The following is a 12935-nucleotide window of genomic DNA, read 5'->3' as shown; positions in this document are numbered from 1 at the left end:
GTAAACTGAAAAAGAGACCAACTATTGTCACACTATTAAGGGATAGAAGGAGGTCTCAATCAAAATTCAATAGAAATAAAGCACCTATCAACATTTTCTTTAAAAATTATCCAGTCTTGAATTGCTGTGACATCAGATCAAAATGTCATTTTTAAGCAGATACACAGTTTTTAAATATATTTATGTGCGGTTCGTGTATGATTTTTGAAGTATGTAATTTATTCTATTGTGTTTTCAAAATGGTTGTAAACCAGTTTTGGGAGTCATTATATAATGAAAGTTTGCAAGAGATTTAACTATCAAGGTTTGGGTAGTGATCATTGTCGTACGTTTCTTTTGTATTGAAGTTTAATTTCATTATGTCTGATATCGAGCCTGATAACCTACCTGATATGGAAGGTGTAGAGCTGCCTTGTCAAGCTGATTCTGATGAAATTACAAATGTTGATTTGTTGTCGTTGATGAAAACCTATTTTACCAGAAAGTTGACACGAATGGAGAGAAATTTTGCAGATACCACACATGATCTTGCACGAAAGGTACAGAAATCTGAGAGTTCCTTCAAGTTCAAGGGTAACAAAGTTCAGTTTGACTTAAATTCTGATATGTTGGACAATATTGATATTGCTGTAGACTGTATAGAGCACAGGAGATATGAGAAGGCTGTCAAAGTGCTGAAAGAATCGGGGAATCTTTGAAGAAAAGGAATAAGCTGATTCGTAGAGCGGATAAATCTGAAGGTGGGTGGAAAACTGTCGACGAGTATTTGAATGATGACATTGCTAGTGACTCTGAGGATGAGAAGCGTATTCGGGCAGCTGATGGCAGAGCAGTAAAGAATCTGTGATGGTCAAAAACGATTTAACATTGTCAGGTTTTGTTCCTAACAAGGACAAGTGTTTTATGGACACCTGTTCAAACTTTAGTTAGGCTTGGTTTCACTTGAAATTTTGAAAAGTTCTTTGATGGAGTTGCCGTTAATTAAAAAAGAAAATTTTATAAATTTGATTGATGTAATTCTGTCGAAAAGCTTTTAAAGTTAAAATTAGGTTATTAGCTAAATTATGTGGAAAAATAATTTCTTTTTCACCAGCTATTGGAAATGTTACTCAAATTATGACAAGGTGTACTTGATGCTCGTGCAAAATCTACAGTAGAAAAATATGCTGGATATTTTCAGAGATTCGTTAAATGGACTGGAAAATACTCTGAAATTAAATGTGTTTTACCCTGTCAAGATTTATATGTAGGTCTATATTTACAAAATTTAATGCAATCAGATAATCATTATAGCGTTATAAAATCCGCTTTTTATGGAATGAAATGGGCACATAATCTTGCTGGGGTACATATCAGTTGGTCGTTCTCTTAAAGATTTACGCCTATTAACAATGTGTGCACTATCTTATACCGGATTTCTAAGGTATCAAGAACTTTGTAGTATAAAAGCAAAGCACATTACAGTTTGTAATCAATATATAAACATTTTTATTGAGAAGAGTAAAACAGACAAGACATGTATTGATATCAAAGCTTGACACTCCACAATGTCCATGTACAATATTAGACTGCTATTTAAGAGAAGCAAATATTCACTTATCTTCTGATATGATATTTTGAGATCTTTGTCATTCTTGAAAAAATCACAGACTTTTGTTCTTCGGAAGAAAAACTATAGTTTGTCATATACCAGAGCGAGAGAATTGATTAAATGTGCATTATCAGAGATTGGTTGTAACTCTAAAGATTTTGGTCTACATAGTTTTAGATCAGGTGGTGCTACAGCTGCCGCTCAAAACAATATTTAAGATAGGTTATTTAAAATGCATGGTTGGTGGAAATCAGATCAAGCTAAAGATGGCTATGTATTAGAAAGTTTACAGAAGCGTTTGTCAGTATCTCAAAATCTTGGTATATGATATGTACTTAATGTCAAGTTTGCTTTCTTTGTGCGTCGAGATGGTCATTGCGCCTAACAATACCTAAATATGTATTTAGTTTTCTATTATGACTTTATCGTATAAAGGTACATATCTAAATGTGCTCAGATATGTATGCTTTACAAAAACCTAGAGAGATTTAGCACATAAATACTTTATGTTCGTTTGAACACAGTGAATTTAGAACATAATGCTTATTATGTTGGTTTATGTAGATAAAGTAAAGTTATCTCCCCTTTATTAAGATTCTGATCAGTTGATGGACATGTGTTTGGAATAGCCTTCAGTATATTTCTTTCAGAACCATTACACTCAAGCCAAACCTAAGTAATAAACAGTTGATAAATCAAACAATTGCAAAATTTAAATTAAAAAATTCATTTTGGTCTCTTTGTGGACAGTTGTCTCTTTGGCAATCATACCACATCTTCTTTTTTATACTTGCAAGTGTGGTATTTCACTGTCAAATTGCATCAATTATATTATTATTTGTAAAAAAGCTACTGACTGTAAAAACTCTCTGCTAAGACAAAATGTTTCCATAGAGTTTTATTTATAACATAAATAATGAAAACATCTTTGTGTAATGGTACATTATCCGCTTCAAGCTTTGCACTGTTGTTTTCTTTTACTTATTCATTATCAGAGGCAAGTTAGAGGGGGGCCCTTACCTGGAAAAAATTTGGTTGATTTTATAGGGAATCACTGAAGCATGGCCGAAGCTAGCTTGGCCCCCTTTTAGACAGTCAGCAGGCCTATACCATGGAAAACCTTAATACAGTTATACATCACTTACTTTATCATTTGCCCATTTCTTGTACAAGAATTTTGATTTTCCATCATCTCCAAGGACAAATTTAAAAGTGTGTAGTTGGGAATGGTCACTGATTGGATTGATAAAATCCTGAAATAGAAGAAAACAGTGTTAAATATTATAGTGTTATTAAGCTGTTTCTGCACTGGCCCTGTTTTAGATTCAAGGTTAGCTGTATTGGACCTGAGACTAATGTGCATTACTAAATCACAGATTTCCATTACAAGTCATTAGACCTTACAAAACACTGAACATCATTTAAACTTTCTTTATATGATATTAAGTTAAAAAAAAAAAGTTGCTACTTATTTAAGCGACATTTTGATTCAATCAATGTTTCATTCGTGTTAATTATAATGCATAGCTGTGATTTTCTAATGCATGTCTGTAGCTAATTCTTCATTCATAATGACCAGTTGTTGAAATTTTCCTTTTATAAAACATGGGCATTTCTATACATAATGTAGTTAGTTGGTTAATAATTATCAATAATAGGCTGTTTTACAAGTTAAGGGCATCCGATACAGTTTCTCGATAAAATGTCATTTCCTTAATTTTTAAATATGTTGTAGGCCTTGGCGAGTTATAAAATAAAACACAAAATAAAACATAGGTCACCGTGCTCGTTTTAGAGAAAATTGGGGATTTGTGCAATTTTGCAAAAAAGTTAAACAATGTTATAAATTTTTTGGAGCAAATATTCTTTGTCGTAAATTATTAAGATCGGGTTCAATTTGAAGCTGTGATAAGTGACAATAAGGAAAAAAATAAATCCCTACGCGAATGACTATACAAATTTTCAAGCTTTGCTTGAAATTGCGAACCAGATGCTCAAAGTGGGATTTTTTTTATTCCAAAAAATATAGCAATAAAGTGTTTCTGAAAATTAAGAAATAATTCATGGGGGCTTGAATATATCGTGATTTTACCACGGGTTGGCCCTTTATGACAAATATTTTACCCCTGAGCGATAGATGTTGTTTTTTTTTTTTTTTTTTGGTTTGGTTTGGTTGGCTGATATTTCATTACAATACTCCTTTGGCTTTAAATCCTTCTATTCACGTTTCAGTAATCACTTTTTAGAATTTCACATTTATTCATAAAATTTAACTTTTATTCTGATCAATAATTACAATTGAATAAAATTGGGAGGCTCCTAAATATTTTTAAGTTCAGTTTTTATAGTTGACTATGCGGTATGGGCATTGCTCATTGTTGAAGACTGTGACCTATAGTTGTTAATTTCTGTGGCATGTTTGTTTCTTGTTAAGAGTTGTCTCATTGAAAATTATACCATATCTGTCAGAAAACAAAAACAAAATATTATCAAGGAATATGCTAAAGGATGCTTTTGTCCAGAGAGATAAACCAGACCATATTTTGAAATTTTTGGATTTCGCAAAAACGATTGAATTAATAGCGAGAGGACTGGACATATTACCTATGCATAATTTCTTTGGTAAATAACTACATATATGTTTTTTCACCAAAGCGTGACACATTGCAGGGTACATGAAATATCGCATGTTCATTCCTCTGTCTGTCCTTTCGGTCCGTATGGTTAATCAGATTTTTCAAGTGTACAATTCTTGCCAAATTTCTATAAAACTGTTATCGTACGGACACATTATATTAGAAATTGCAATTGTATTTGCTGTCATTCCATCATTTCTCTTAATATATTTGTAAAAAAAAATTTTAAAACCAAAATAAACAACTGCGCTACGAGCGCATGATACACCCGTCGTCTTATGAAAAAAAACATAATACATGTTTTTGAAATAACACGGGGCTTGTACAGGAAGTCATGCTAAGTATATCTTGACTCATTTGTTATTCTTGCTCAAAAAGAAGTTTATAATGACTATGATATCATATTGAAGCTCAATAAAAATTCAAGAACTAAAAAATGAATTAAAGAATCATCACGAAAAAGTATACAGATCCGTTTAAGAATAATTTAACTAACAAGTATATGAAATTTTATGCAATAATTATTAATAGTTTCTTAGATACGGCTCGACATGTGAAAACCCCCTCTTTTTTCATAAACTCAATAACTCTAAAATAAAAGAATCATCCCCAAAAAGTATACAGATCTTCAGATTCATATAACTAAGAAGTGTGTAAGGTTTTAAGCAATAATCAAAAATCATTTTTGAGATACAGCATGAACTGTGAAAAAACACCCCCTGTTTAGTTACAAAGTCTTGTAACTCAAAAAGTTCACCAAAAAGATATACAAATCGTTTGACCATCATGAAAAAAACCCAACCATATTTAGTTTAATGACTTTAGGATAATATGCTGTACCATTTTACGACGTACAGACGGACGCCGCACATTTGTATACCATAATACGTCCCGTCAAAATTTGTACGGGCGTATAAAAATATTGTTGGCTATTGTCTTATAATTTTCTGCGGAGTTCAGTATTTTTTGTCGTTTTACTTTTTGTTAGATAAAATACATGTTACGTGGAGGTAATAGGAACTTTATTAAAGTTGTATCATTGTTGATATTAGCGGAATGCCATTATTTATTTAACATAAATAAATTGTTCAGTTAGGAAGTTTACTTCTTCTTGTACCTAAATTTTCGGTACTAGTTTTAAAATATCATTGTTGGTTTTCTGTGCTGTAAAAAAATGACAGAAAATCAGATCCAGACTAAATTGTGGATGTCAGAATGATAATAAAAATGTCCTATGCTTGAACAGAATATTTTTTACATCAATTTGGGAATCAGAATATGTTTTCAAGACAAATACTACTAGTAGTCCAAATAATTATGACAGTAAGGAAGGGTATATCAAATTTTTGCTTTGACGGTCCGCCTTCCTGTGATGAGTGAAAGAAAAAACTAGAGGCTCTAAAGAGCCTGTGTCGCTCACCTTGGTCTATGTGAATATTAAACAATGGACACAGATGGATTCATGACAAAATTGTGTTTTGGTGATGGTGATGTGTTTGTAGATCTTACTTTACTAAACATTCTTGCTGCTTACAATTATCTCTATCTATAACAGTACTTTCTGTGGAAAATGTTATTGAAAATCTTCAAATTTTAAGAAAATTGTTAAAAATTTACTATGAAGGGCAATAACTCCTTAGGGGGTCAATCGACTATTTTGGTCATAGTGACTTATTTTTAGTTCTTACTTTGCTGTACATTATTACTGTTTACAGTTTATCTCTATCTATAATAATATTCAAGATAACAAAAAAAACAGAAAAAATTTCGTCAAAATTACCAATTCAGGGGCAGCAACCTAACAACCTATTATCCGATTCATCTGAAAATTTCAGGGCAGATAGATCTTGACCTGATCAACAATTTTACTTCCTGTCAGATTTGCTCTAAATGCTTTGGTTTTTGAGTTATAAGCCAAAAACTGCATTTTACCCCTATGTTCTATTTTTAGCCATGGCGGCCATCTTGGTTGGTTGGCCAGGTCACGCCACACATTTTTTAAACTAGATACCCAAATGATGATTGTGGCCAAGTTTGGATTAATTTGTCCCAGTAGTTTCAGAGGAGAAGATTTTTGTAAAAGATAACTAAGATTTACGAAAAATGGTTAAAAATGGACTAAATAGGGCAATAACTCCTAAAGGGGTCAACTGACCATTTCGGTCACGTTGACTTATTTGTAAATCTTACTTTGCTGAACATTATTGCTGTTAACAGTTTATCTCTTTCTATAATAATATTCAAGATAATAACCAAAAACAGCAAAATTTCCTTAAAATTATCAATTCAGGGGCAGCAACCCAACAACGGGTTGTTCGATTCATCTGAAAATTTCAGGGCAGATAGATCTTGACCTGATAAACAATTTTACCCCTGTCAGACTTGCTCTAAATGCTTTGGTTTTTGAGTTATAAGCCAAAAACTGCATTTTACCCCTATGTTCTATTTTTAGCCATGGCGGCTGTCTTGGTTGGTTGGCCGGGTCACGCCACACATTTTTTAAACTAAATACCCTAATGATGATTGTGGCCAAGTTTGGATTAATTTGTCCCAGTAGTTTCAGAGGAGAAGATTTTTGTAAAGGATAACTAAGATTTACGAAAAATGGTTAAAAATGGACTAAAAAGGGCAATAACTCCTAAAGGGGTCAACTGACCATTTCGGTCACGTTGACTTATTTGTAAATCTTACTTTGCTGAACATTATTGCTGTTTACAGTTTATCTCTATCTATAATAATATTCAAGATAATAACCAAAAACAGCAAAATTTCCTTAAAATTATCAATTCAGGGGCAGCAACCCAACAACAGGTTGTCCGATTCATCTGAAAATTTCAGGGCAGATAGATCTTGACCTGATATACAATATTACCCCATGTCAGATTTGCTCTAAATGCTTTGGTTTTTGAGTTATAAGCCAAAAACTGCATTTTACCCCTATGTTCTATTTTTAGCCATGGCGGCCATCTTGGTTGGTTGGCCGGGTCACGCCACACATTTTTTAAACTAGATACCCCAATGATGATTTTGGTCAAGTTTGGTTACATTTGGACCAGTAGTTTCAGAGGAGAAGATTTTTGTAAAAGTTAACGACGACGGACGACGGACGACAGACGACGGACGACGACGACGCCGGACGCCGGACGCAAAGTGATGGGAAAAGCTCACTTGGCCCTTCGGGCCAGGTGAGCTAAAAATATAATAGCCTTTCAAGACGTTTGGATTAGTAAAATACCATACCTCCTCCAATCTTTTGAAGTGCAATGATCGTTCCATAAATATTTTCCATCTGAATTTATTATTCTATTTTAGACAAAACTATATCATATGTAGGACATATGTCCTGAAAATGCATGAAATATTTGCCCCTGGACGTTAAGCAAACAACATTCAATCAATTTATTGGACATAGTCTTGGTATAAAGCTGGAATTTAAGGTAGCGCCGTCCTCATATTAAAATGATAATTGACATGCATTATATTAATAACATCAAAAGGGTCAGTCATCTTGAGATTGCTAACTTTACGATATTTAAATTTGTTGAAGATCTCACAGAAACAGTAATGTGTTTTATTTCTTATGATTTTATTAGACTGTTATCCTTTTAGAATCAAATGCACTAATATAATGGTGTAGAAGTTAGCATGCGGGAGAAACAGAAATTGGAGCATCGGAAAATCCACACTACGTTTCTTATTACGGAAAATTACACGCATTACGTCCCGCAAAAAGTGACGTTTTGCGGGAATTCAAACGCTTAACGTCGCGCCAAGAGTTAACTCCCTTGAAACTGTATCGGATGCCCTTAAGTATGTTGGCAGTATTGACTATATATCTCCTATCATTGGTGCCTAAGTTATATGACTAGGATAGACTTCCGACGTGTCACTTCCTAATTTTTCCCTTTAACATCATTAAAGGCTGTGAAAGATTTCAATGCAAATATAAAGATTCTCAACAAAAACGCAATAACAAAGTTAGGGGTCTGACATCATTCCAGTTATAACTAAGAGTGTGCAATAACATGTATATTGACACCTGCTGAATAATTCCTTTCTCAAAGGGCAATAAGTATTATGGCACTTCTCAGTACGTAAACAAACAAATTATAAGATATAAATAAATAAAAGAAAGAGAATTGTAGCAAGTTCTTTTAAAAAGAACTACATTGACATCATTATTGATTGTGTGTCTTGCTATGCCTGCATGGTTGCCTAAATTTTTGAATTGCTTTTGCAAGACGACTTAATCCTTTGAGTCCCAGGACACAAAGATATGTCCATTACATATACATGTATTTATTATTTTAATTGACTAAAGCTTGTTAATAAACAGACTGAATCCATACATATGTACAATGTGTATATATATTATACTGATAGAATAATGTAATATGTCACATGCATTTTAAAGAAGATCTCATAGATTTAAACTATTTTTTTCTCACAGACTCACAAATTGAATAAAAGTCAAAAGGACTTTCATGTTAAGTTTGTGAGTATGTGATCCAGTTTACAAATCAAATATGATATTCTTGAATGAAATAGGATTTTAATTGAGGGTCTGATCCATCAATTTTGTTTTTGAGTAGCAAACTGTCACAATGACTTCTGTACCTTAATCCAATTTGTAACATCATAAACATTAGTGGTTTCAACTGCTTGGGGTTTTGGTTGGAAGCAGTTTTCAAACGCATGCATTAGTCTTGGTAGTGTAAAAGCTGCATATTTATTCAACCATACTGAAAATCTGAAAAAAATGTTTGTTAAAATTATGTATGAAATAAATGAAGATATGTAATGTAAGAAAGCAGTTGTATTATAAAATTCCATTTAATTGTATGATTACATGAAAGAATTAACTCATTCAAAGTAAACACCAGGGGTTTCATTATCTTTCATGTTGACCGGTACATTCCTATTTGTAGGTGGTACTTTTCAATGTTATCAATGAACATCTCATATAAAAATTCCTGAATTCAGGCGGTACTTATCAGTAGCATAGGAGGGTAAAAGTACCGGGTACCGCCTCCTAATGAATGGCCTGAAACACAAGAGTGCACACACTGAACTGTCTCAGCTTCTTTAGGCCAGGATTTTTTAATTTGTTGGTTTACGGATCCGCCGACCCGATTTTGCTGATTTCCAGAATAAAAATAAAATTGACTTTTCATGCTTTTTTATTCCCGCCGACCCTAACAAATGCATTATCCCTGAAAAATAATTAAAATGTCCTTTTTTTATGAAAGGAAATGCATAAATCACTTAATACAGAAGTGATGACACTTTCTGTTGTGAAAAAATGAAACTTTCAGTTTACATTTCTAAAAATAGACAAATCAATTATTAATGACCTTGAAATATTGTTTGCGCAAATAATTTTGCGGAACGAAATCTGTGTTTAAAACTAGTTACACAATAAGTTCGTTTCCTTTATTTGTCACCAGTCCGTAAGATGCCTGTTCTCATAGAAATAGACTTGTCCAAATGTGGACAGGTGGAAGTTCAAGACACCGAGTAAAAGTTCTGAATTTTAACAAATCATTTGAAATTTTCTTGTTTTCATAGATAATAAAAAAATATGTTCCATTTCGATAAAAAAACGGGAATGCATGTCAACTATTATTTAACCCGATATTCTCGTTTTTCCAGTGGACGAGTCTATTACGTTTTTGACACGCGTGTTGAAACTTATTTTCGTACGACGTTTTTACATTTTTATCTTTATCAGTTTTCGTGCTAACTACTATTCACCAAGTTTTAATTAAGAGCTACCGACATGAATCTCTTTTTCTTGTTTGTGAAATGACGATTTAATTTCGTCTATGTCCATGCACCCCTTTTTTACGGGAAATTATTAGACAATGTCATGCGATGTTTATTATAGCTGAGAAATACTATTTCATCGAACTAAAATTTAAGAATGATGACAAAATAGTATGACAAACATATTATTAGAAAGGTGAAATATATATATATTTATTTTGCATATCAGTTTTATGTCTTGAAAGATCTTTTTTTTTTCTTTTTTTTTTCCGACCGACCGACCCGACTTTTTCATGGAGAAAATCCGTAAACCAAGAAATTAAAAAACCGTGGCCTTACTTAAATCATTGATATTATGTTGATAGTCCTAAATATAAAGCTACAATTGTCACATAGACTTAACCAAGAAAACTAAACATAGACCAATGAACCATGAAAATGAAGACAATGTCAGATGAACCATGCCAGGCAGGCATGTATAGCTAACAATTCTTCCATACAACAATTATAGTTGACCTATTGCTTATATAATTGTATAAATAAACCAAACGTCTGAACAATTGGTTTATTTATACAATTATAAAAGGTATGTTCCCTATTGGAATTTTGAAAACAAGGACTATTGCTTATAGTTTAAGAAAACAGACCAAAAATCAAAAACTTAACACTGAGCAATGAACCATGAAAATGAGGTCAAGGTAAAATAAAGCCTGCGTGACTGACATATAGATCATAAAATATTTCCATACACTAAATATTGTAGACCTATTGCATACAGTATAAGAAAAACAGACCAAAACACAAAAACTTAACTGTAACCACTGAACCATTAAAATGAGGTCATGGTCAGATGACACCTTACAGTCCTTCCATACACCGAATATACTGCTTATGATATCTTGTTCACTGATTCATGACATGAGGTCAAGGTCAAGGGAGAACTATTTGACCAGCATGAGGACATCGCAAGGTATGCACATACCACAGATAGTTATCCTATTACTTATACTAGTAAGAGAGAATTTAACATTACATCTTTACTTTTTTTTCAAATAGTGACTGAACTATGAAAATGAGATCAAGGCCATTGGACATATGACTGACGAAAAGTTTGCAACATGAAGCATCTATATACAAAGTATGAAGCATCCAGGTCTTCCAAAATATCTAGTGTTGTAGCTGCAGCAATATCACTTTCCCTATGTCGAGCTTTCTGTGACAAAAGTTTCAGGCTCAACAATAAGCAGTTGCATTTCATTTTTTTTCAGCATAATGCAAATAAAAGCATTATCCAAGTAGTTACTGTTCTAATTACCTTAATATTGTGTAAAAGGCTGATTGAACCCATGACATACAATGTAATGAACTAAATGCAAAGATTTTGTCAATATCTTAATAGAGGGAATTATTATACTTACCTTGAAAAAAACCTGATTGATGTCTTCATGAGTGTGGCCAACCATCAAAAAGGAAACCTTGATTTTTTTTTAACACTTTCAGTTCAACAAAGAGGCTGAGAAATCCACATACAAATCTAGAACACAAAAAGTAATGAATTACAAATAATCATATACTGTAACGTTTATGGGTCATTGTAAATTTCCCTATTTCTATTTTTAGATACTATATATAACTATAGTTGTCCGGTCACTTTTTTGCGGGGATCGTTTTTCTCGTGCTTGAGACTCAATGTCCAGACTTGGATATTTAAACCTCGTCAGGGCAGTATTTCTTTAGATTGGGGAAAACTTTCGTACTGGTAAGTTGTACTTTAAATTTCATTTTATTTTGTATTTTGATGTTAGACTTAAATATTTATTTCTTATTTCTTTTCGGTCTTGTAGTCAAACAGTTCTAAAAATATTAATTTACGTTTCCGTTTCAGAATAAAATATAGAGGGAATTGTACACTAGCTTGATATTTTATGAATTTCGGGTTTATAAAGAGATGGGTTCATTTTGATAGCGATATTTAGATAGATGGTCAATCCGAGGGATATTTTTGAGTAACGGTCGTCAATCTCCGGAATTGTTCGTGCCTTATACTCTGAAATAGAATTTTATATTATCGCATGTTTTAGTTTTGGGTCTTGAACTGGTCAATGATATTGAAAAACGTTTTCAGACATTGCTCTGGTTGGACTGAAACGGGTATAGAGAAATGCGATGTTTTTTTTACTGGATCGATTTTTGTTCCCTAGTCATAGAATAATGAGGTTCATGATCTAGTCTAACAAAGTCGGTGGGAACCAGTGGGTATATTTATTTTGTCTCGGAAGGTTGACGTCACAACTTGATTGATTGGATAATATTTTAGTTAAAGACAACTAGTGTACAGCTCTCAATATTTTAAGAAAACGGACACCTCAAAATTCTAGTATCATATTATTTTCTTCAATTAGATAGCACTATAAGGCCAAACGCTTCTTTGAATTGGTTAACTTGTACTGGGTGTTTTTCACCGCATCGTTTGTCTAAAAAGGGGAAGTTCGAAAATGTATTGAAATTCTGAATTGATATTTTAACATGGAGATACCGCGATATTTATGTATTTATATGTTGTCTTTGTCTATTAAATATGAAACTGTTTTATGAATCTTGGTTATTTGTTATATGAGCAAATACATTGCTTGGCAAGTCGTCATCACTGGTCATTTTAAGGTTTCTTATACGTGTCATTTATTGAATTTATTGTTTCCTTGTATTGTTAGTATGCTGTCAGAAGTCCTGGAGCTAAAGCACAGGCCAAACCCTCTCTACCAGTAATGTAAACAGCTGAGCTAGCGGGGTATAATGTCATGAGACATATTATGAAAGAAAAATACATTTACACACGAAAACCCATTTACGTTGCAATACTTTTTAAATTGTGATCAACAGTAAATAATTTCATTAGATGTATGTTTCATTATAATACGTTATTTTGATTGGCTAACTGCACA

General features: G+C 32.7%; 1 protein-coding gene across 1 annotated transcript; it reads right to left on the bottom strand.

The window, feature by feature from the left end:
- Nucleotides 1-88: 88 nt before the first annotated feature.
- On the bottom strand, nucleotides 89-8981 carry LOC143072423 (uncharacterized). Its single transcript, XM_076247343.1, has 3 exons — nucleotides 8845-8981; nucleotides 2737-2844; nucleotides 89-2263 (listed from the first exon to the last, which is right to left on the bottom strand). The coding sequence occupies exons 1-3, from the start codon at nucleotides 8926-8928 to the stop codon at nucleotides 2138-2140; spliced, it is 318 nt and encodes a 105-aa protein (XP_076103458.1). The 5' UTR covers nucleotides 8929-8981; the 3' UTR covers nucleotides 89-2137.
- Between the last annotated feature and the right edge of the window lie 3954 nt (nucleotides 8982-12935).

Source organism: Mytilus galloprovincialis, chromosome 4 (assembly GCF_965363235.1).
Source record: "Mytilus galloprovincialis chromosome 4, xbMytGall1.hap1.1, whole genome shotgun sequence".
Taxonomy (NCBI): Eukaryota; Metazoa; Mollusca; class Bivalvia; order Mytilida; family Mytilidae; genus Mytilus; species Mytilus galloprovincialis.
Note: the sequence above shows the minus strand (reverse complement) of the source record. Positions and strands in the feature narration are given on the sequence as shown.